This window comes from Ornithorhynchus anatinus, chromosome 12, assembly GCF_004115215.2.
Source record: "Ornithorhynchus anatinus isolate Pmale09 chromosome 12, mOrnAna1.pri.v4, whole genome shotgun sequence".
NCBI classification, from domain to species: Eukaryota; Metazoa; Chordata; class Mammalia; order Monotremata; family Ornithorhynchidae; genus Ornithorhynchus; species Ornithorhynchus anatinus.
Genome location: NC_041739.1, coordinates 10,153,248 through 10,174,715, shown reverse-complemented (window position 1 = coordinate 10,174,715; position 21,468 = coordinate 10,153,248). Strand labels below are relative to the sequence as shown.

General features: G+C 42.7%; 1 protein-coding gene across 8 annotated transcripts in view; it reads right to left on the bottom strand.

Annotated features, from left to right (window-relative positions):
• The window catches only part of NEK1 (NIMA related kinase 1), a 107,342-nt gene that overhangs the window by 74,093 nt on the left and 11,781 nt on the right, over positions 1 to 21,468 (bottom strand). For 5 of the 8 annotated variants that reach the window (XM_029076499.2, XM_039913751.1, XM_029076505.2 and 2 more), the window contains exons 2-11: positions 16,631 to 16,691; positions 14,733 to 14,880; positions 14,546 to 14,642; positions 11,890 to 11,987; positions 8,629 to 8,712; positions 6,375 to 6,442; positions 6,170 to 6,256; positions 3,510 to 3,564; positions 840 to 1,040; positions 93 to 153 (exon numbers count right to left, since the gene is read on the bottom strand). In XM_029076499.2, the coding sequence (XP_028932332.1) occupies positions 93 to 153; positions 840 to 1,040; positions 3,510 to 3,564; positions 6,170 to 6,256; positions 6,375 to 6,442; positions 8,629 to 8,712; positions 11,890 to 11,987; positions 14,546 to 14,642; positions 14,733 to 14,849 (868 nt within the window). In that variant the 5' untranslated portion in view covers positions 14,850 to 14,880; positions 16,631 to 16,691. Of the gene's footprint in view, positions 1 to 92; positions 154 to 839; positions 1,041 to 3,509; positions 3,565 to 6,169; positions 6,257 to 6,374; positions 6,443 to 8,628; positions 8,713 to 11,889; positions 11,988 to 14,545; positions 14,643 to 14,732; positions 14,881 to 16,630; positions 16,692 to 19,808; positions 19,833 to 21,468 lie in introns of those variants that run through there. The other 3 variants (XM_029076500.2, XM_029076503.2, XM_029076502.2) reach the window with 3 other exon arrangements.

Below are 21,468 nucleotides of genomic sequence, written 5' to 3'. Positions count from 1 at the left end.
ATCTTTTATTTGTTCATTATCAGTATTCAAATATTTGTTATTTTTTAATGCTTCAAAGCCTGCTCAAAAATACCCAATCATGTTTTATTTACCTGGTGCAGGATGAGCTTCAAACTTGTGAAACACTTTGTGACAAAATTCTTCTGCTATAAGCTTACATTAAAAAGAAGACAAAAGTTGAAAAGACATGTTAGCTCATTAGAAGGCTATGAAAGAATGAGGGAAATGTCACAAACTCCTGATACAATCAGTTCATGCTACCTAAAGTAATGGACCCCAATTTAACTAACTATGCAAGAATAATTACTTTAAACCAAATAAGCTTCTGTTGTATTTTACCTTGCTTTGCTATTCATGTAGGGGAAATCATTCACTTGCAAAGCAGGGATCAGAAATCATTCAAGAGATGGGAAAGTATGTTTGGAAAATTACACTGAGAAGTTTCCCCATCATGTCCCTCTAGATGCCACTGTTATACAAAATGCTTCTAGTACAATTAGTCCAAATAAAGTTTCATCATATGCTTCAATCCCTCCACAAAGAGCTCAATATCAATATAAAATTACTTATTTGGATGACACTTTATGGAATCTATTTGATAATTTCAATATGATTCTCAACTTTTAGTTCCCACATAAGAAGTAGTCACACCACATCCTAAATGTGGAATGTAAAGTATTTCCATTAACGGGAAGTCTTCGAGTAGTAATCACTTTGCTAATGTTTATTGCTGGATTTGTGTCATCTGAAAACCAGACAGAACTACACAATTTTACATATACACAATTTATATATGTATAAATCAATAACAATAATATCAATAACAGAATAAAACATACCTCGGGTGAGAGAAATTTTTCAATCCGTTTGGCTATAAAACTTTTCTCCAATATGGAGTTCACTGAAGGTCTATTCCTAGGATTCCTTTTAAATAACTGCGAAAGCAGATTACGGAGATCATAGGAATAATGCAAAGAAACAGGAGGAAAGGATCCAGAAATGATCTTCAATACCAGATTTTTCATATTGCCAGCTTCAAACTATAATTACAAAAGATTAAATTAACCCAAATCAACATGTAGGAATTTTAAAAATTGGTATACTAATAAAAGGAAAATAGACTCTCTCTAGGTCAAACCAACTGCAGAAGAGAAACAGAGATATTACCAATTCCTAAACACTGACAGGTCTACTACAACGCATGTTTGGAATACACATTTCAGGATAAAACTGTATAAGAGAATTGGATTATGTTCTTCTGACCACTTGTGTCTATTAAGATAGAACACAACACGGTGTAGGAAAAAGTGGTTGTGTGTACTCACGGGCCAATAGGCAGAGGATGAGATTTAACCCATGAGTCTTAAGTCTTAAGAAAAATCTTAAACTTTTCCTTACCGCAAAGTTCTCCAAGAAATCAATATTTTAAGGAAAATGACTATATATACACTTTTATAATACATCAGGAGCGACCTTACAGAATCTTACGTGAAGGACAACTTGGGCTGTAGTACTCATCTACTTTGATGCTGTACGTAGGCACACATCCAGATGTGCTTGAGCGATTCCTTCAGTAATGCAGAATGCAAAATGTAAACAGGCTTGAATTGTCAGGAGAACATTACTGAGTCATGTTACAATCAAAATGTGTTTTGAAAACATGCGTTATGCAGAAATGAGTGTAAAATTTAACTCAGGCATAAAATTTGAAGTATTTTTGGAGTCCGACAAAGATCATCTCCTTCCCTAAAAGCTAGATCCTTTTAAGTTGTTATGCCATTCCTAGTATAACCAAAGAGTCTAGTGATGCATAAACCTCACCTAATAACTCTGAACACTGGAAGAAAGGATGTGAAATTTAGGATTTATGAAGCTAAATGCAATGTAATAAGGGGTGGATTAGGAAGTAAACAGATAAAGGTTTGATAACTGATCAAAATGGAGCTTGTCTATTTCAGATAGGATCTTGTCCAATTTTGTCCCAATAGCTGAACAATTTTTTATCTGTTCCTGGTCTTTTAATCAACTTGCCTTCCTACTCTACCAAATCACGTAGTTAATGGTGAACGGTTCCAAGTAATAGTAACGGCGCCTTTCCAGGAAGAAAGTAAAAGGAATTTGGGTGTAAACCTAAGCAAACTAATCTCATCCCATATCCTTGCTTGGAAAACTGAGATCAGGAACTTTCTACACCATCCATCCCTGAAAAGTCAAAGATACAAACCATCTTTTAGGGAGAGAATCCTTTGCAAACTCCTCACCTATGTCTGAATACAAATGGGGGATTAAAAGGTGGGGTTTATTCAAGTATGATAATTCTGTATTCTTAACAAAAAAAACCAACAACATTGCATGGTCATTGTCTTTAAAGCAACAGTACACTAAACAGTGCTAGAGATGAGTGGGTAGTTAACCACTGTAAAAGAAAAATGTATTTTGAATTTTTGTTAAAATAGATTTTAAAGAAAAATTTATCCAAATGGACATGGAACATTTTTTTCTCAGAGATGGTAAAAACGGAGGAGGTACGTTTCTCTATTACATTGCAGAAAAACATCTCAATTCTTCTTTCTCTCAAAAAAAGGAAGCAAAACTGGTATATAGGAGACCTAAGTTTAATTCTTTGTTAAAAAAACACGAATAACCATATCTCTGACTGTACCAACTATAATATATATTCCCATTTCTTAAGGAAGACCATTTGGATCATGTAGATAATTAGTTTAGTTTATGTTGATTAGGAAGAGCAGGAAAAAAATAGTTCAGTAAAGCCCCACTACAAGCCTCAGCATCATATATTTATGTTAAATCACAAAGGCAGAAAGAAAAATATCATCTTAGAATGTGACCACCTAAAAAGCAAGCCTGTGCTGTGAAGTGTCCCTCACTGACTTTGAGGCATTGAAAAAATATGATGCACCAAGCAGGTTTTACTAAAAAGTTAAAGTCAGACAGTCAATCGTATTACTGTGTGCAGAGCACTGTAGTAAGTGCTTGGGACAGTACAACAGAAAAGAAAATAGCCTTTTCTCCCTTTGTAATTTTTAATAGGTTATTTAATTTCAATAAAACACTGAAGCAGATTATTGATAGAATCCTTTAAATAGGTCCAATGCCCAACTTTAAGAATTATAGTTTAAACGGGGTCCTCCTATGTGAAAAAGAAACTGGCTAATTCTGATGGTTCGGTTGGGCAAAGCATATTTTACACCATGAGGGATGGGAAAAAAAAGAACTGGTACAAGAAGATTAATTTTAATTTTTGCAGGTAAAAAAACTATTCACAGAAAAGAATTAAATATAAGCATCATTCTCTAAACCGAATAATTACACAAAACAGAAAAGGATCATGAAGCTAAGCTATGTGGCTGAAGGCAAAGAAATGAAAATACTAAAGTGAGCAAGAGAACTCCTCTACCACTTCAAATGTGATACACTTCAAAGACAGTTTTGAAACCACATTTAGATGAGTTTTAATTACTTTCATAATTTAGAGAGCTCTTACTTACTGCATGTTTAAGTGTGCACATCTCATAGAGAACACACCCAAGGGCCCATATGTCACTAAGAATGAAAAATGAGACAAGATTTCCACGATTAAAAGCATTCAAAGTCATCTCAGTCCTCCCATTCCTCCTTAGCTGCTTTGATTTCTCACTACAACCCCGTCCACTCACTAAGCTCGTCTGACCCCACCATACCCTATTTCGATCTTGTCTGTCTCACTGATGACACTTTGCTTACATCCTCCCTCTGGCCTGCAACTCACTCCTCCTCCTCCATATCTGACAGCCCGTCAATCTCCCCATCTTCAGAGCTCTACTAAAATCACATCTCTTCCAAGAAGCCTTCCCTGATTAATCTCTCATTCCCCTTATTCAAAGTCCCTTCCTTATTGGGTTTGAAGCCCTTAAGCATTTGGTTCCGCACCACAACCCCATAGCCCCTGTGGATATATCCGTACACTCTGTTGCTTCTCCAATCTGCAATTTCAGTATGTCTCCCCAGAGAGACTTTAACCTCTTTGAGAACATGGACTGTGTCTACCTGCTCTTTGTATTCTCCCAAGTGCTCAGTACAGAGCGCAGCACACAGGAAGTGCTCAATAAATACCACTGTTCGTGACTTTTAAAAATATGTACACATTTCTGTGTACTGTGGAAGATTTGAGTTCTATGTAGTAAAATGATTACTTCAGGTGGGTCTTACATAACAGCATACGTTCCAAAATGATAAAAGGAGGAATCTTGATGTTTTTAGATTGCTTTCAATAAAGCTTTAATTTTTGAAGAAAAAACTGCCAATAATCTTACTTAGATTTTCAATATGCTTGGCAACAGAAAATTTACTGATGTGGAACTAGATTTTCAATTCTTTCTCTCCTGAGAATCTAGTTGCCACAATAATCTGCCATCAACATTTTTACCTGCTTATTCAAAGGAGGTTAGGGCTACTACATTCATAGAGGTGGGATTGATGAACACAACAAAACCCATTCTTAACTGCTTAAACCTCCGCTGCCATCAAAAAATGCAAAGGGCTTTGCTGCCAATTTATATTAGAATGATTAAATTTTTAAATCACCTCCAGTTGTTACAACAGGTGAATAATGTAACAACTGGAAGTGATTTAATGAGTTAAAATTTTAGTATTCTAATATAAATGCTATTTAGCCTGTTTAAACAATAAAAGTGAATTGTAAATTAATGGATTTGGGAATACGTGCATTTTGAAAATCACATATATTCGTCACTTCGGATGATATGTAGAGAGGGTGTCAAACTAGACAGAACACAATGGTTATTTAGACGGCCTGTAATATCTTTGACCTTTACAATCTGGTAGAGCTGAATGAGAATACCTTTCTGAGAAGCAGGGTGGCCTAGGGAATAGAGCATGGGCCAGAGAGTCAGAAGCCCTGGGTTCTACTCCCGGCTCCACCATTTGTCTGCTCTGTGACCTCGGGCAAGTCACTTTAATAATAATAATAATAATAATAATAATAATGTTGGTATTTGTTAAGCGCTTACTATGTGCCGAGCACTGTTCTAAGTGCTGGGGTAGACACAGGGGAATCACGTTGTCCCACGTGGGGCTCAGAGTCTTAATCCCATTTTACAGATGAGGTAACTGAGGCACCGAGAAGTTAAGTGACTCGCCCAAAGTCACACCGCTGACAAGTGGCTGAGCCGGGATTTGAACCCATGACCTCTGACTCCAAAGCCCGTGCTCTTTCCACTGAGCCACGCTGCTTCTCTGTGCCTCAGCTTCCTCATCTGCAAAATGCGGACTGCGACTGGGAGCCCTGTATGGGACACCGATTGTGTCCAAACTGATTATCTTGTATCTACCCGAGTCCTTAGTGCAGTGCCTGGCACATCGTAAGCACCAACAAACACCACAATTATTTTTATTCAAATTTGGGAAAAATGGGCTCAATAATCTTGTTAGTAAAAAGAGGTATGCTTGGGAAAAAATGGGACAGCTTTGAATAGGAATTTAGAAACAGTGCATATATTATTAATGCACTTAGAAAAATGCAATCCTTATAAAAAATATTAAAACTGAATATAGATGGCTTTTCCAGGGTAGGTTCACGCAGTGAACTGATGACAGTGGCACTAATATTCAAAACTCTGCAGTGTGTAGCTTTTTCCGATCAGTCGATGGTGAGAAGCAGAGTGGCTTAATGGAAAGAGACCGGTCTTGGGAGTCAGAGGACTCGGGTTCTAATCCTGCCCCTGCCACTTGTCTGCTGTCTGGTCTTGGGCAAGCTACTTTAACTTCTCTGTGCCTCATTTACCTCAACTGTAAATTGTGGATTAAGACTGTGAGCCCCAAGTGGGACAACCTGATTACCTTGTATCTACCCCTGCGATTAGAACAGTGATTGGTAAATAGTAAGTGCTTAACAAATAACATCATTATTACTGAGTTCTCACCCCAACACATAATGTATATCTGTATATATATATATATATATATTTGTATATACTATATATATGCATATGTGTATGTGTGTATATATATAGTTTCTAACAATCTAAGATTTCTCTTTGGATATCACATACTACAGGGGAATATAAGCTTCCTGATGCCTAATTAAAACTAAAAGTGCAAGGTTTTAAACTAACACCCCAAACACATGCAATTGTGCTATTTAAGGTACCTTTTATTATTGTATGGTTTGTTTTCACAGATTTCTGGTGACAAATAGTATGGAGTTCCTATGCAGGTGCGAGCTAACTCTACAGTACTGGAATAAAAAGACAGGATTATTAGTGTGGCATAAAAGTGAACATTTAATGTGTTGATCTTCTCTAAGATTTAGATGAAACAGTTCCTTCAAAACAAATACAAAAGAAATCCATTACCTATTGAGAACTCTGGCAATCCCAAAATCTCCTAGTTGTACTGTTCCGTCTTTGGTTAAAAATATATTCTGAATTTGGGGAAGAAAATAAAGAGGTACAATCCAATTCAGTTCAAAAACCAATGGAAACTTCAACCTCCGAAAAAGATCATTATATGCAAAGGAACATGATGCATAGGAGTCATCAAACTGAACAGTACTAAACTCGATGCACTCCCTTCTTAAAAATGTTCAATGCACCCAACAAAACAACATAATAAAATAAACTGAAGCATACTGCTGCCTAACCAGATCTTTCCAAGTGAGCTGTGCAAAAACTTGCAAGATATGCAGGTATTCAAACTGACCAGGCTGCTGTTCCTAACACTGTTGCTATTAAAGCTTTCCAAACAGGAATTTCAAGAATTTCAGCCCCTGCCCACTCACAAGAAAAGGGCACGATGAATGAATGAAGCATTTTAAAACTGTTTCAATTCTTTCAATTCTCAATAATAACTGGGAAAGGCATTTACTAAAAGAAGCCCATTCGCTATAACGACCAATTCTTTCCAAGTTTAAGTTTAGATAATCACGGAATACTTTTGTCTCCTGAAATTTACACATTTCAGTCATTCGACAGAACTTCTTTACCACTCCATGCTGAAGTTGGTCTACGTATTCCTGCCAGAATGTGACATTTTAGAATGCAACTTTGGTAGAGCACAGTGGAAGACGGGGGAAATAAAATTACTACAGTGGAATTGGAAATATTGTTCCGTGCAAAATAACAGGATCACAGGGTATCAGGTATAAAGTAGGATTTGCAGTGGTAACCAATGACAGCTACTTAAAATTCACTGCTTATTGGAATTTGACTTTAAGCAGTTGCAAATTGACTCCCCATGAGCTGCTACAGAACTACTGATGATAATAATAATAATGGTATTTATTAAGCACTTACAATGTGTCCAGCACTGTTCTAAGCGGCGGGGTAGACGCACGATAATCAGGCCGGACAGAGTGCCTGTCCCACATGGAGCTCATTGTCTAAGCAGGAGGGAGAACAGGTATTAAATCCCCATTTTACAGCTGAGGAAACTGAAGCACAGAGAAGTTAAGTGACTTGCCCAACAACGTCAGAGAGCAAACAAGCAGCAGAGTCGGGATTAGAATCCAGGCACTATATAAATGCCTCAATTTTTTCAACTGTAAAAAGGGATGTAATGGGGATTAACTGTAATGGGGATTAACTATCTGTTTCTCCTCCCTGTTAAACTGTTAGCTCCATGTGGGATTTGGGGGGGAGGGGGAGGGGGAGGGTGTGGCTTGGTTATCTTGTATCTATTTTAGCCCTTAGTGCAGTGCTTAGCACGTTATGAGCCCTCTGAGACAGAGACCATGTTTAGTCTCCCCAGCACTTAGTACAGTGTTCTGAACACAGTAAGAGCTTACTACTATTACAACAACTATTACTAAAATTATCATCATTACTATTATTGCTTTTATCTTCCACATCCTTCTTGAATTTAATCGGGTACGGAAGAAGTCCTGCAACTATCTGAACCATCTTCACCTTAACTCCTTATCTGCCACTGAAACTACGGTTCATATATTCAATTTTCCAACAGCGTAACTGTTTTCCAGAAGACGACTACCATGCTGTAGCAGATATGACAGTGCCATATTAAGTGCTAGGGTTAGTCTACCCTTAGAATTAATCAATGTCATGTCCTGAAGATACTCTGTATTTGAAAGTCACCTAAATATCAGTCGTCTAAGTATTTTCATTTCATCTTTCTTCACAGTTTTTGACAGGCTTGACGTTTACAACCGAGACAAGCCACAAGGAAGGGCTCTTCCCCAAGCCTGGCAGGGTTCGGACTTATAGGCCCAGGGCAATAGATTGTTTGGCCTGCTGCTCATCTTAGTACCAAGGAACTTTTTCTCTTCTCTAAAGAAGTCAGAACACAACTTCACAAATCAATCAATAAATCAATGGTATTTACTGAGCTCTTACTGTGTGTAGAGCCCTGTACTAAGCCCTTGGGAGACTACAATACAACAGAGTTGGTAGACATGTTCCCTGCCCATGAGTTTACAGTCTAGAGGGGGAGACAAAAAAAAACCATTAACTTACCTAAACGGTCAAAGGAAATTTAACAATCTTTAAGGATGACTGCTCAAATTATTTTCCTTAACCAATCACACAACTAAGAGTGAGAATTTTAAATTGTGAAAATTATATTTTAAACCATATGAGGGATATCTCAACAGACCTGAGATTTTATATCTCGATGAAGAATTTTTCTGTCATGTACATGCTTCAGCGCTAAACAAATCTGTACAAACCAGTCCATGATCTAGAAAATACAATCAATGGTCAAATTAATATCAGCTGCTGAAAGAATTGCTTATACAACACCGCTTAAAGTCTTACTAATCAATCAGTGGTATTTACTGAGTTTACTATGTGCAGAGCTTATTGGGTATCCACTTTATTTTTAATCTGACTCACAACTACATCGATGGAAGGTCTTTAGCTTCTAGTTTTATGAAAAATAATTTTTAACTATTTTATCTTTAAAATATTTAACCATGAAATCTCATGCTGAAGACTGCAGGCATGAAAGATTACAAAGGAGTTATGGGAATCCTGAGATAAATCCACAGGCTTCTTTCTCCCCTGTGCTACCTGGAAACAGAGTCTTAGAATTTTATATCCCAGCCTGTCACTTGCAGCTGCATGGCCCTAAATGAATTAATCAAAACTATTTACTGTAAGAGCTTGCCTGCAGTAGCTTACTACCTAGCGATGGGAGAAAGACACTAAAATACGATAAAGTAAAATAAAATGAAGAAACGTGTGAGAAGCAGCATGACTTAGCGGAGAAAGCACGGGCTTGGGAGTCAGAGGATGTGAGTTCTAATCCTGGCTCTGCCACTCGTCTGCTGGGTGACATTGGGCAGGCCACTTCACTTCTCTATGCCTCAGGTACCTCATCTGTAAAATGGGGATTAAGACCGTGAGCCCCCATGGGACAACCTGATTAACTTGTATCTACCCCAGTGCTTAGAACAGTGCTTGGTATAGAGTAAGTGCTTTATAAATACCATACTTTTATTGTTATTAATAATAATAATTTAAAGGTAGGAGAAAGCAATCCAGTTCACAGATACATCCAGAAGTGCCATTATGGGGGAAGGAAAATGAATCCTTAAGTGCTTTGGGGATGGCGGTGCTGGAGGGACTCGAATAAGTGATGCAGAAATGCTGAAGTGGCAGGAGTGGGGAGATAAGGTGGGTAGAGGAGAGTTGAACCAGGGAAGGCCTCCTGGAAATGGTGTGACTGTGAGTAGCGAAGGAGGGGAGTTACGGGTAGGAGGGCGGCCATGAAGAAAAGATTGAAAGTGAGAAAAATGAAAGTGAGGCACAGTTATTGGGTTGATATTAAAGGCGCAAATTGTGTGGGCTGGGTTGTAATGGGGAAGGAACAAAGGTAAGCAGGGGAAGAGGTGCCTGAGTGCCTTGAAGCCACTGGACTCAAGAGTTTCTGCTTGATGCAGATATAAATGGGCGATCATTGAAAGATTTTGAGGAAAAATGGAAAAAAGAGAGAAATAGAGCAATAAGAGTAAAATATGAATTGGAGAGGGGAGAGGTTGGGCACAGGGAGCTCAGCAAAGGCGCTGATGCAGCAATCGAGATGGGATATGACAAGTGTCTGGACCAGTGTGATGGCAGTTTGAACAGAGAGGAAATGGCATATTCTGGAGATGTGGTGAAGATGTTTCTTCAAATTCCTGGAACTAAATTGTCTCTAACTTCTGTAAAAGTGGAAATTAATTACCTTGATGACCATTCTCAGTTATTTGTCTGAATTAACTAATACCTTCCTTCTACCTCACAAATGCATTAAATATCTTTTTTCTGCCCTAAATTTATTCATTTGAGTTCTGGTTTTTTTGCACATCTGTGAGACATCAAATTCTTCTCAAGGCTCAACTCCCTCTGTCCCCTTCCTGCCTATGATTCTAAAGCTTCTGGATGACCCTCATCCAACTACCGATTTGTTCCCTCTAGACAGTAAACTCGTCTACCAACTCTGTTGTATGGAACTCTCCCAGGCGCCTAAAACAATGCTCTGCATACAGTAAGCACTCAACAGATACCACCGACTGATTGATTGCCCCACACCTCTGATACCAGTCTCTCTTCCAGACTACCAATCTTTTATGGATTATCACTCCTCAGAAGATCTGCTACTTCCGTTTCTCAGATCCTCATTGACAGAGAGTCACACACTGCAGATTCCTTTCATCACCTTTTTCAGACCACCCCCACTGACCCCATCTACTAATCATTCAATTCAGTCATTCAACAGTATTTATTGAGCACTTACTATGTGCAGAGCACTGTACTAAGCGCTTGGAATGTACAAATCAGCAACAGATAGAGACAGTCCCTACCCACTGAAGGGCTTACAGTCTAATCGGTAATCCTCAATATCCAACAACCCTCACTTCTTCCTGAGCTCCTCCACTCTAAATCCCACTTTGTATCCCCTCTCAAGTTCTCTTATCTTGCTTCCTCCATCTATCTCTTTCTTCCTTTGCTTCCTCTTCCCACTTTTTTCCCTTATGCCCCCTTTGTCTGCTTTTCCCTCATTCCATCAAAGTAACCCAAAGCCCTCAATGGGGTACAAAAGTATACTCCCCTAACTATAGAGGTTGAAGCTTAGTTGATTCAAAACTTTCTTCTTTGCTAAAAACGCTTATCTGACTATCTTGTATCTTAGTTCACTGATTAAAAAAATTAAAAAAAACAAATAAATGGTGGTATTTGTTAAGCGCTTACTATGTGCAAAGCACTGTTCTAAGTGCTGGGGGATACAAGGTGATTACGCTGTCCCACGTGGGGCTCACAGGTTGAATCCCCATTTTACAGATGAGGTAATTGAGGCACAGAGAGGTTAAGTGATTTGCCCCAAGTCACACAGCTGGTAAGCAGTGGAGCCGGGATTAGAACCCACGACCTCTGACTCCCAAGCCCAGGCTCTTTCCACTGAGCCATGCTGCTTAGAAATAAGATACTGAAAAGCAGTGTGTCCTGGTGGGAAAAGCACAGGCCTGGGTTCTCATCCTGACTCCACCACTTGCCTGCTGTAACCTTTGGGCAACTCACTTATATACTCTGTCCCTCAGTTTCCTCATCTGTAAAAATGGAGAAGTAATACCTGTTCTTCCTCCCTCAGACTCTAGGCTCCATGTGGGACAGATACTATGTCCCCTCTACTTAGACTGTATCTACCCCAGTGCTAAGTATGGCTTTCACACATAGTAAGCACTTAAATACCACAATTATTATTATTACTCTTATTAGATTGGTATTTGGTACCCATCAAGCATTTAATGCACTAATTACAACACACTACAATGTGGTGAAAATACAGTAATAGTACCGGAGTAATGAAAATAGTTATCATCACCATCTCATGGCTGCAGAGTAACTTATAGCATCCCATATACACTTCGGTTACCTGTTCCTCTGGAAATAAGATGCCTTTCTGAGCATTTATTCTCTTAAACAGATCTCCTCCTTCACAATAATCCATGACTATGTAGAGAGAGCCACTTTCTAAAAGAAAGAGAAAACAAGGCTTTAGTAAGTCAAAAATTTAGTTACATATTGTTCTCACTCAAAGAACTAGCCCAGCTGAAAATCAAACTGAATGCCAGAGCTAACACTTCAAAAGAACTGACCTAAGAATTCAAAGAGAGTGATTACGAGTCTAGTTCACTTAGTGGGTATTAGGCTCTTTGACGTCATTTGCGAATGAATTTGTGTGGGTGGAAAATATTAACAGTAATAAAAGATTTAAATAAATTCAGATATATTAATGTGAAAAGTTGGGGATGTTGGTGCAATGTACCCTTAATTGTGAGAACAGAAGTTAAGTACTGCAATCATCACGCCATTCTTCCAAGTGTTTTTTGATGCCACTGGGTTGTATAATAAGTTGGCTGAACCCGCTGCTTTGGGACATTATGCAATTTTAATGTTCTCCTGAGAGCTACCTAACATTGATCCCAGTTGCATAGGCCTTTAATAAGTATCAGCTGGAAGACAAGACTCTACCACTGAGCAGTTTTAATATTTTTGCCTAGTAACACCTTATCAACCTCTAGAAATAAAAATATGCTGCCAAGCCCTGGTTAGCACTTTTAACTGGTTCCATGAAAATAAATTAAAGAGAAGAGCACTAAATAGAGCTTCCCATAGGAAAAAAAAATATTCGTGTCTTAATGTGGTTCCAAGAGCCAAAAAATGGATCAACAGATTAAAAAAACCCCACAAAGATGTTCATTTCGAAGTATTTTCTTTCACATCCAATGCAGCAAAAAGGTTCTTCATTCTAACACACTACAGATGTCATTATCTACTCTAAATTGAAATAGACCCTACTCATTCAAGTCCAACAAAATACTTAGTCTGAAAGGGGAGGGCAAGTGCTTATCCAAGTAAAGTTTGCATTTATCTCCTAAGTGGGTGAGTGCCCTATAAGCAATATCATCTTTAAAATCCATTACACCTGTGCTCCTTCTCTAAAAGTGTATTCACACGAAGTGGGAGGTGGCTTGCTATCTGTGGAAATATATATTCTTACAAGGATCATCACCTACTGAACTGATAACCAAAATTAACAAACATCTATTTTCAAATTTGAAGACTTTAGTAATAGGCAATGAAAAGAAGTCTAAAAGGAAAATCCCAGCGATCCGGGTTAAGTAATCAAAAGACAGAGGAGAATCAAAGAAGGAACACATAATCCTGGGAGAGAAGAGTTGTAATAAATATGTCCAGCAAGCATACAGATTATGCTTTCATTTCATTATTTTGGTGACAAGAATGAACTCAGCATGAGAACCCTTCCACTGAACCCAGTCCTTTCACATAAACAGAAGTGGCTGGGAGTCAAGTGACTCTTGCAGACTCTCACGGGGGGCCTGCAACGTGACCCTGGCAAAACCACTTAAACTCTTTCTATCACATTCCTCCATGTCTTCCACTGTTGACTTCCTATTCCTCAAGGGGGTCATGACATTCGCACGTTAGTTTGCCTCTCCTCCCTCCAGGTTGACTTGGCTTTCATTCTACGCCACAAGAACAATGATCTTCTTAAAAGATCTACAAGATATCACGTAAGTAAAATGTCCAGTGGTATTTTTAACTATTTTCCCGCCTTGAGGAAGGAAATGTTAGGGCATGACTATCATGGACATGGAGGGCCATAACACTGAGGGGAAAGACTAGGCTCTTTCCAGAGGCCTTTTGAGTTTTCTGAAAGGTGAGGAAGACACAGCTTGCTGTGGGAGGAGGAAGCGAAGATGTTTTCCAACTTCGGTCTCATTCCCAACGGCTTCCTTAATAGGATCACCCTTCATCCTATGGCCAGTGACAGGTCTCCTGGGGTTGAAGGGTGGCAGTTACAGCACCACGCTTAGACTGTGAACCTGTTATTGGGCAGGGATTGCCTCCAACTGTTGCCAAATTGTCCTTTCCAAGTGCTTAGGACAGTGCTCTGCACATAGTAAGCGCTCAATAAATACTATTGAATAATAATAATAACAATGCTGGTATCTGTAATGTGCTTACTATGTGCACAGCACTGTTCTAAGCGTTGGGGGAGATACAGGGTAATCAGGTTGTCCCACGTGAGGCTCATAGTCAAACTCCATTTGACAGATGAGGGAACTGAGGCCCAGAGAAGTGAAGTGACTTGCCCACAGTCACACAGCTGACGAGTGGCAGAGCCGGGATTCAAACCCATGACCTCGGACTCCCAAGCCCGGGCTCTTTCCACTGAGCCTTGAATGAATGGACCTTACGCTCAGGCCCTTTGTAATGCTGGAGCTGCAGTGACAAAGACATCCAAAAAGAGGTGTCATGAAGGTACATAAATGAAACCAGCTATTCTTGAGGAAGAAAATTATGCCTTGGTTGTTGCTAATTATCAGTAGTGCATGGTGACATTTGCATGACACTGTAAGCTTCTTGAGGGCAGATACCAGATCCACCAATTGTACTGTGCTCTCCCAAGCACTTAGTACTGCACTCTGTACAATGTAAACACCCAATATACTCCACGACTGACTGGTTAGCGCAGGAGGATGCTTTCGGGAATTTTATACAACCTTCAAATGACTCCCTGTACAGGACAATATTTGGATGCTTCATGTTTGCCAGCACGGCAACTTCTCTCCTGGATTCTTCCCTCTCTTTCTTGGACATCTGAAAAAAATAAATAAATAAAATCAATACTCAAAAGTAGTCAAGGAGGAAAAAAAAAAATCTTCCAATCTTGACTGCAAATCGATTTACCCGTGAGATATTAATCTCCTTGATAACATACTGCCTATTATTTTCTTTAGCTTTAACCAGAATGGCTTTTCCGAAGGATCCTTCGCCAATCTTCTGAACTTTGATGTATTTATCCATGGTCCCTTTTTAAGGCATCCTTATACATGTGCTGGAAAGACAAAGGGATCATCACCATTAGTACGCTGTATGGTATGGACTCCCGGCACGCCCGGAAACCTAAAACACCCTCAGATATTCCAATGCAACACAGCACTAAGCTAGATAGCATGAGTTATTCTAGAAAGAGAAACTCAAGGCTTATCCATTAGCATATGCCTCTCGGGGGAATGAATCAGCACCTAATGGTTTCTCTCCAAGATATTAAGATTCAATTAAAGTTCACTGTTACACTGTTTAGCGATCCAGGAGGGGAAAAAAAAAAAGGTAGGTCAAAGTCATCTCAGAAACCTTGATTCAGGAACAAGGCGCATCAAGTCACCACTCGGGCCACTGTTATATTTCACAAGTAGTTTTCCCCTAGCCAGCACACCAATGTTTGAATGGAATCAACGTGATCACGGCTCAGAATTTTCAGTGTACGCTCATGTTATCTGGGCAGGGATGTGTTGGAGAGCTGGAGCTTTCAGTGTGGCTGGTGGGCATCTATTTCATTCATTCAATCGCATTTATTGAGCGCTTACTGTATGCAGAGCACTGTACTAAGCGCTTGGAAAGTAACAATTTGGCAACAGAAAGAGACAATCCCTACCCAACAACGGGCTCACAGTCTAGAAGGGCGGAGGCAGACAACCGAGACCCCCCCAAACTAGGATGCTTTCCTGCGGAAAATTAGAGTCTGTGGGTTGAAGGGATGCAAGTCTACCGCTCGGTGTCATATGTTGTTTTGGGGAACACGACTTAAAGAGAAAGTCCCACTGCAGCTTGTCACACTTCAAGACTCCCAGTTCCTGCAGGAGCCCACTGGTCCTCAGTCTAGTTCCCCCGGGCCTCATGAGACAGAGGAAGGGAAGGTGTGAGCTTGCAAAATACAAAGAGTAAAGCAACAAGATGGGGAAAACCTTCCCATAGAAAATGACTTCTGCCAAAAATGTTCTTATTAATTCATCTCATAAGCAGCAGCAGAGCAAAATGTGAACTCTACTACCGCCACTTAATATAGGCATTTTTTTCAAGTGCCTAACCAAAATTTTTTTCATTCATTCATTCAATAGTACTTATTGAGCGCTTACTATGTGCAGAGCACTGTACTAAGCACTTGGAATGTACAAATCGGTAACAGATAGAGACAGTCTCTGCCCACTGACGGGCTTACAGTCTCATCGGGGGAGACGGACAGACAGGAACAATGGCAATAAACAGAATCAAGGAAACTGACATGGGTTTGACAGATCAGATTTTAGACAACAGATACAAAAACTGATTTTCTTATGAAAAGTGACATAGCATTTTGTTTCCCAGCTTTGCAAGATACCCCAGGTGATTCCCTTCAGTTTTGCTGAGGATTTGTATTTATTGAGCGCTTCCTGTGTGCACAGCACTGTTCTAAGCGCTTGGAAAGTACAATTCAGCGATAGGGACGATCTCTGCCCACAAGGGTCTAGAAGTGGGGAGACAGACATCAAGTGCTGTGGGTCGGGGTGATGAGGAGGGGGAGCTGAGGAAAGGGGGGCTTAGTCTGGGAAGGCCTCTTGGAGGAGGTGAGACTTCAGGAGGACCTTGAAGGTGGGAAATGTGATTGTTTGGCGGACTTGAGGAGGGAGGGCACTCCAGGCCAGAGGCAGGATGTGGGCCAGGGGCCAGGAGTTTTTTTGCAGGTTAGAGGTATAGAAGGGGAATGAGCCAGAGTGGGTTGGCTAGAACTTGAAATCCTTCACAAAAAGATTAATTATAACACTCACCAAGGCAATAAATGGATTCTGCTTCTTCAACAGGTATCACGTAGAAGAACCTCCGGCATATCTGTGACAAAATAAAAAAGTGAATGATCAAAATGCCCGTCAGCAACCCTGAATAACTACTTCTAACATGTGAAATGTGAATACCGATTCAAAATCCAGCAGTTTGGATTAACATTTTAGGGATGCCTCTAAATAAACACCATGATTATTTCCCCTGGGTATAATCTGTTCACATTTTAAAGCAAGTTGAATAAGGATCTAGTCGAAGAACACCAACAACCCTCAGTCATTTCAACAAAATGGATCGATCTCACTAGTGGTTCTAGTCGTCTGTATTTAAGATGAGAAGCCTGTATCACCCCTAAAAGTATCACTGTCATTGCTGATTACTTGGATTAGAATAAAACACAGTTTATTCCTTTCCCAAGTATTTACTAGTACCGTGCTTTCAAGTGTTCAGTGTGAAAGAGACTATAAATCGAGCAACTGTCTCTCGGCCACACCCAGAGCGTGGACATCGCCAGGAGCATCGATTTTCACTACATTGAACAATTCCCGATGCACGCGTCAATATTCAAAATATACGAAATATTTCCCTGGCAGGTGCCTAGGAAAACTCCTGTTTCGAGGCAATTAACTGGGGAGGGGCTGAATCCTTTTACTCTGAGGTGCCACGTTTCTCCGGCTTCCACAAGTGGAGAGGACAGTTTTTGGGAGGACAGCTTTGATGGGATGGCCGGGATGGGACGGGAAGGGGCGGATGAGGCGAAGCAGCCATGTCGGGGCCGGTCATTCAATCGTATTTATCCAGTGCTTACCGTGGGCCGAGCACACTGTACTAGGCGCTGGGGAGAGCACGATACAACAATAAGCACTGGCACTCATTCATTCCATTGCATTTATCAAGCACTTACTGTGTGCAGGACACTCTACTAAGCATTTGGGAAAGTAGAATACCACAATAAACAGTGGCATTCAATCGTATTTATTAAGTGCCGACCGTGTGCAGGGCACTGTACGGAGTGTTTGGGAAAGCACAATATAACAACATACAGTGACATTCACTCATTCACCCTTATTCATTAAGTGCGGACTGCGTGCAGAGCACTGTACCACACGTTGGGGAAGGAACAATGTAACAAATACAGAGAAACAGGCACTCATTCACTCTTATTCTTTAAGCGCTGACTGTGCGCAGAGCACTGTACTACACGTTTGGGTAGGTACAATGTAATAATATAAAGCAACATGCACTCATTCAGCCTCCTTCATTAAGCGCTGACTGCCCAGAGCAGTGTACTATTCATTCATTCATTCAATAGTATTTATTCATTCCTTCATTTATTCAATAGTATTTATTGAGCGCTTACTATGTGCAGAGCACTGTACTAAGCGCTTGGGATGAACAAGTCGGCAACAGATACAGTCCCTGCCGTTTGACGGGCTTACAGTCTAATCGGGGGAGATGGACAGACAAGAACAGTGGCAATAAATAGAGTCGAGGGGAAGAACATCTCGTAAAAACAATGGCAACTAAATAGAATCAAGGCGATGTACATTTCATTAACAAAATAAATAGGGTAACGGAAATATATACAGTTGAGCGGACGAGTACAGTGCCGAGGGGATGGGAAGGGAGAGGGGGAGGAGCAGAGGGAAAGGGGGGAAAAGAGGGTTTAGCTGCGGAGAGGTGAAGGAGGGGTGGTAGAGGGAGTAGAGGGAGAAGAGGAACTCAGACTGGGAAGGCCTCTTGGAGGAGGTGAGTTTTAAGTAGGGTTTTGAAGAGGGGAAGAGAATCAGTTTGGCGGAGGTGAGGAGGGAGGGCGTTCCGGGACCGCGGGAGGACGTGGCCCGGGGGTCGACGGGGGGATAGGCGAGACCGAGGGACGGTGAGGAGGTGGGTGGCAGAGGAGTTTGGGAAGGTACAATGTAATAATATAAAGCAGCATGCATTTATTCAATTATATTTATTGAACGCTTACCATGTGCAGAGCACTGTACTAAACGTTTGGGAAGGGACAATCTAACAATATAGAGCAACATGCATCCATTCAATCGTACTTATTGAGCGCTTACTATATGCAGAGCACTGTCCTAAGCGCTGGGAATGCACAATCCAGCAAGAGATGGAGACAATCCCTGCTGCTGCTGGGCTCCCAGTCTAAAGATAAAGCAGCGTGGCTCGGTGGAAAGAGCCCGGGCTTGGGAGTCGGAGGTCATGGGTTCTAATCTGGGCTCCGCTGTTGTCAGCTGTGTGACTTTGGGCAAGTCACTTCACTGGGCCTCAGTTACCTCATCTGGAAAACGGGGATGAAGACATTGTACAACCTGATAACTTTATATCCTCCCCAGGGCTTAGAACAGTGCTTGGCACATAGTAAGTGCTTAACAAATGCCATTATTATCATTATTATTATTATTAAAGGGGGGGCTCGGGGGCAGAGCACAGGCAGCCAGTCGGGGCGCCGCGGAAGGGGGTGGTGGTGGGCTGATCTTGGTCAGATTAGAGAAGCAGCGTGGCTCAGTGGAAAGCGCCCGGGCATGGGAGTCCGAGGTCGTGGGTTCTAATCCCGATTCTGCCGCTTCTCAGCTCAGTGACTGTGGGCCACTCACTTCACTTCTCCGGGCCTCAGTGACCTCATCTGTAAAATGGGGATGAAGACCGTGAGCCTCACGTGGGACCACCTGACGACCCTGTATCTCTCCCAGCGCTCAGAACAGCGCTTTGCACCCAGTAAGCGCTTAACAGATACCGACATCATTCTTCTTCTTCTCTGGGCCTCAGTTCCCTCATCTGGAAAATGGGGATTAACCGTGAGCCTCACGGGGGGCCACCTGATGACCCTGTATCTCCCCCGGCGCTTAGGACAGTGCTCTGCACAGAGTAAGCACTTAAATACCTGCATGATGATTATTATCGGTGTGGGAAGGCCTCTGGGAGGAGGAGGAGGATTAGTCTGTAAACCCGTCAAAAGGCAGGGACTGTCTCTGTTACCGATTTGTGCAATCCAAGCGCTTAGTCCAGTGCTCTGCACATAGTAAGCGCTCAATTAATACTATTGAATGAACGAAGGAGGAGGAGGAGGGAGCTTGGGGGGGGGGGCAGAGGAGGGGAGGAAGGTGTCCCGGGCCGGGGGGTCAGAGGTCGGGGGTCGCCGGAGGGTCGGGTCCGCCTTACCCGCTGGGACAACTTGTCAGCTGCCGTTGGTGGCGCCCCCGGAGGGGGGGGGGGGGGGGGGGGGGGGGGGAGGGGAGGGGCCGGGGGGCCTGGGACCGGAAGGGACCGAACCGAGCCGAAGCGGAGCGGGCCGAGCCGAGCCGGGCCGAGCCGGGCCGAGCCGAGCCGAGCCCAGCCCGGGGGAGGCGGTGGGGGGCGGGGCCCGGCAGGCCGAGAGGAGGAGCCGGGACCACGGGGCCCCTCCCCCCGCCCTGGTGACGTCACCGCCTAGCCTCCTCCCCGCCCTGGTGACGTCACCGCCTAGGCCCCCCTCCTCTCCCGACGTCACCACCTAGCCTCCGCCTCTCCCGGCATGACGTCACCCCCTAGCCACCTTCCCCCCGGCGTGCTGACGTCACCCCCTAGCGGCCCCCCCCCGACGTGACGACGTCACCCCCTAGCCACCTTCCCCCCCGGCGTGCTGACGTCACCACCTAGCCTCCCCCTCTCCCTGCGCGATGACATCACCACTGAGGGCCCCCCCCCCCCCGGCGCGATGACGCCACCACGCTGCCCGCCCCAGGCCGCGGGGGATGGTTTTCAGCATCATCATCATCATCATCATCGTGATGGCGGCATTGGTTCGGCGCTTACTCTGTGCCAAGCACTGCTCTAAGCGCTGGGGGGCACAAGATGATGAGGTGGTCCCACGTAGGGCTCTTCATCCCCATTTTTACGGAGGAGGGAACTGAGGCCCAGAGAATGATAATCATGTGGCTATTTGTTAAGCGCTTCCTCTGCGCAGGGCACTGTTCTAAGCGCTGGGGGAGGGACAGGGTCATCAGGTTGTCCACGTGAGGCTCACAGTTAATCCCCATTTGACGGATGAGGGAACTGAGGCCCAGAGAAGTGACGTGACCTGCCCACAGTCACACAGCCGACAAGTGGCAGAGCTGGGATTCGAACTCATGAGCCCTGACTCCAAAGCCCGTGCTCTTTCCACTGAGCCACGCTGCTTCTTGCCCACAGTCACACAGCTGGCGAGTGGCGGAGCGGGGATTCGAACCCATGACCCCGGACTCCCAAGCCCGGGCTCTCTCCGCTGAGCCACGCTGCTTCTCTGTGAGCACAATACGACAAACAGTGACATTCCCGACCCACGAATACAACAATCAACCGTGACGTTCCCCACCCACGAATACAACAATCAACCCTGACATTCCCCACCCACAACGATCTCAAAATGTAGAGATGGGGATATTCGGTTGTATGCATTGACCACTTACCACGTGAAGAACACTGTAATAATAATGATGGCATATGTTAAGCGCCTACTATGCGCCAAGCACTGTTCTAATAATGATAATGTTGGTATTCGTTAAGCGCTTACTAGGTGCAGAACGCTGTTCTAAGCGCTGGGGTAGATAGAGGGTCATCAGGTTGTCCCACGTGAGGCTCGCAGTTAATCCCCATTTTACAGATGAGGGAACTGAGGCCCAGAGAAGTGAAGTGACTTGCCCACGGTCACACAGCTGACAAGTGGCAGAGCTGGGATTCGAACCCATGCCCTCTGACTCCCAGGCCCGGGCTCTTTCCACTGAGCCAAGCCCTAGGGTAGATACAAGGTATTCAGATTGTGCCGCATGGGGCTCACAGTCTTCGTCCCCATTTTACAGATGAG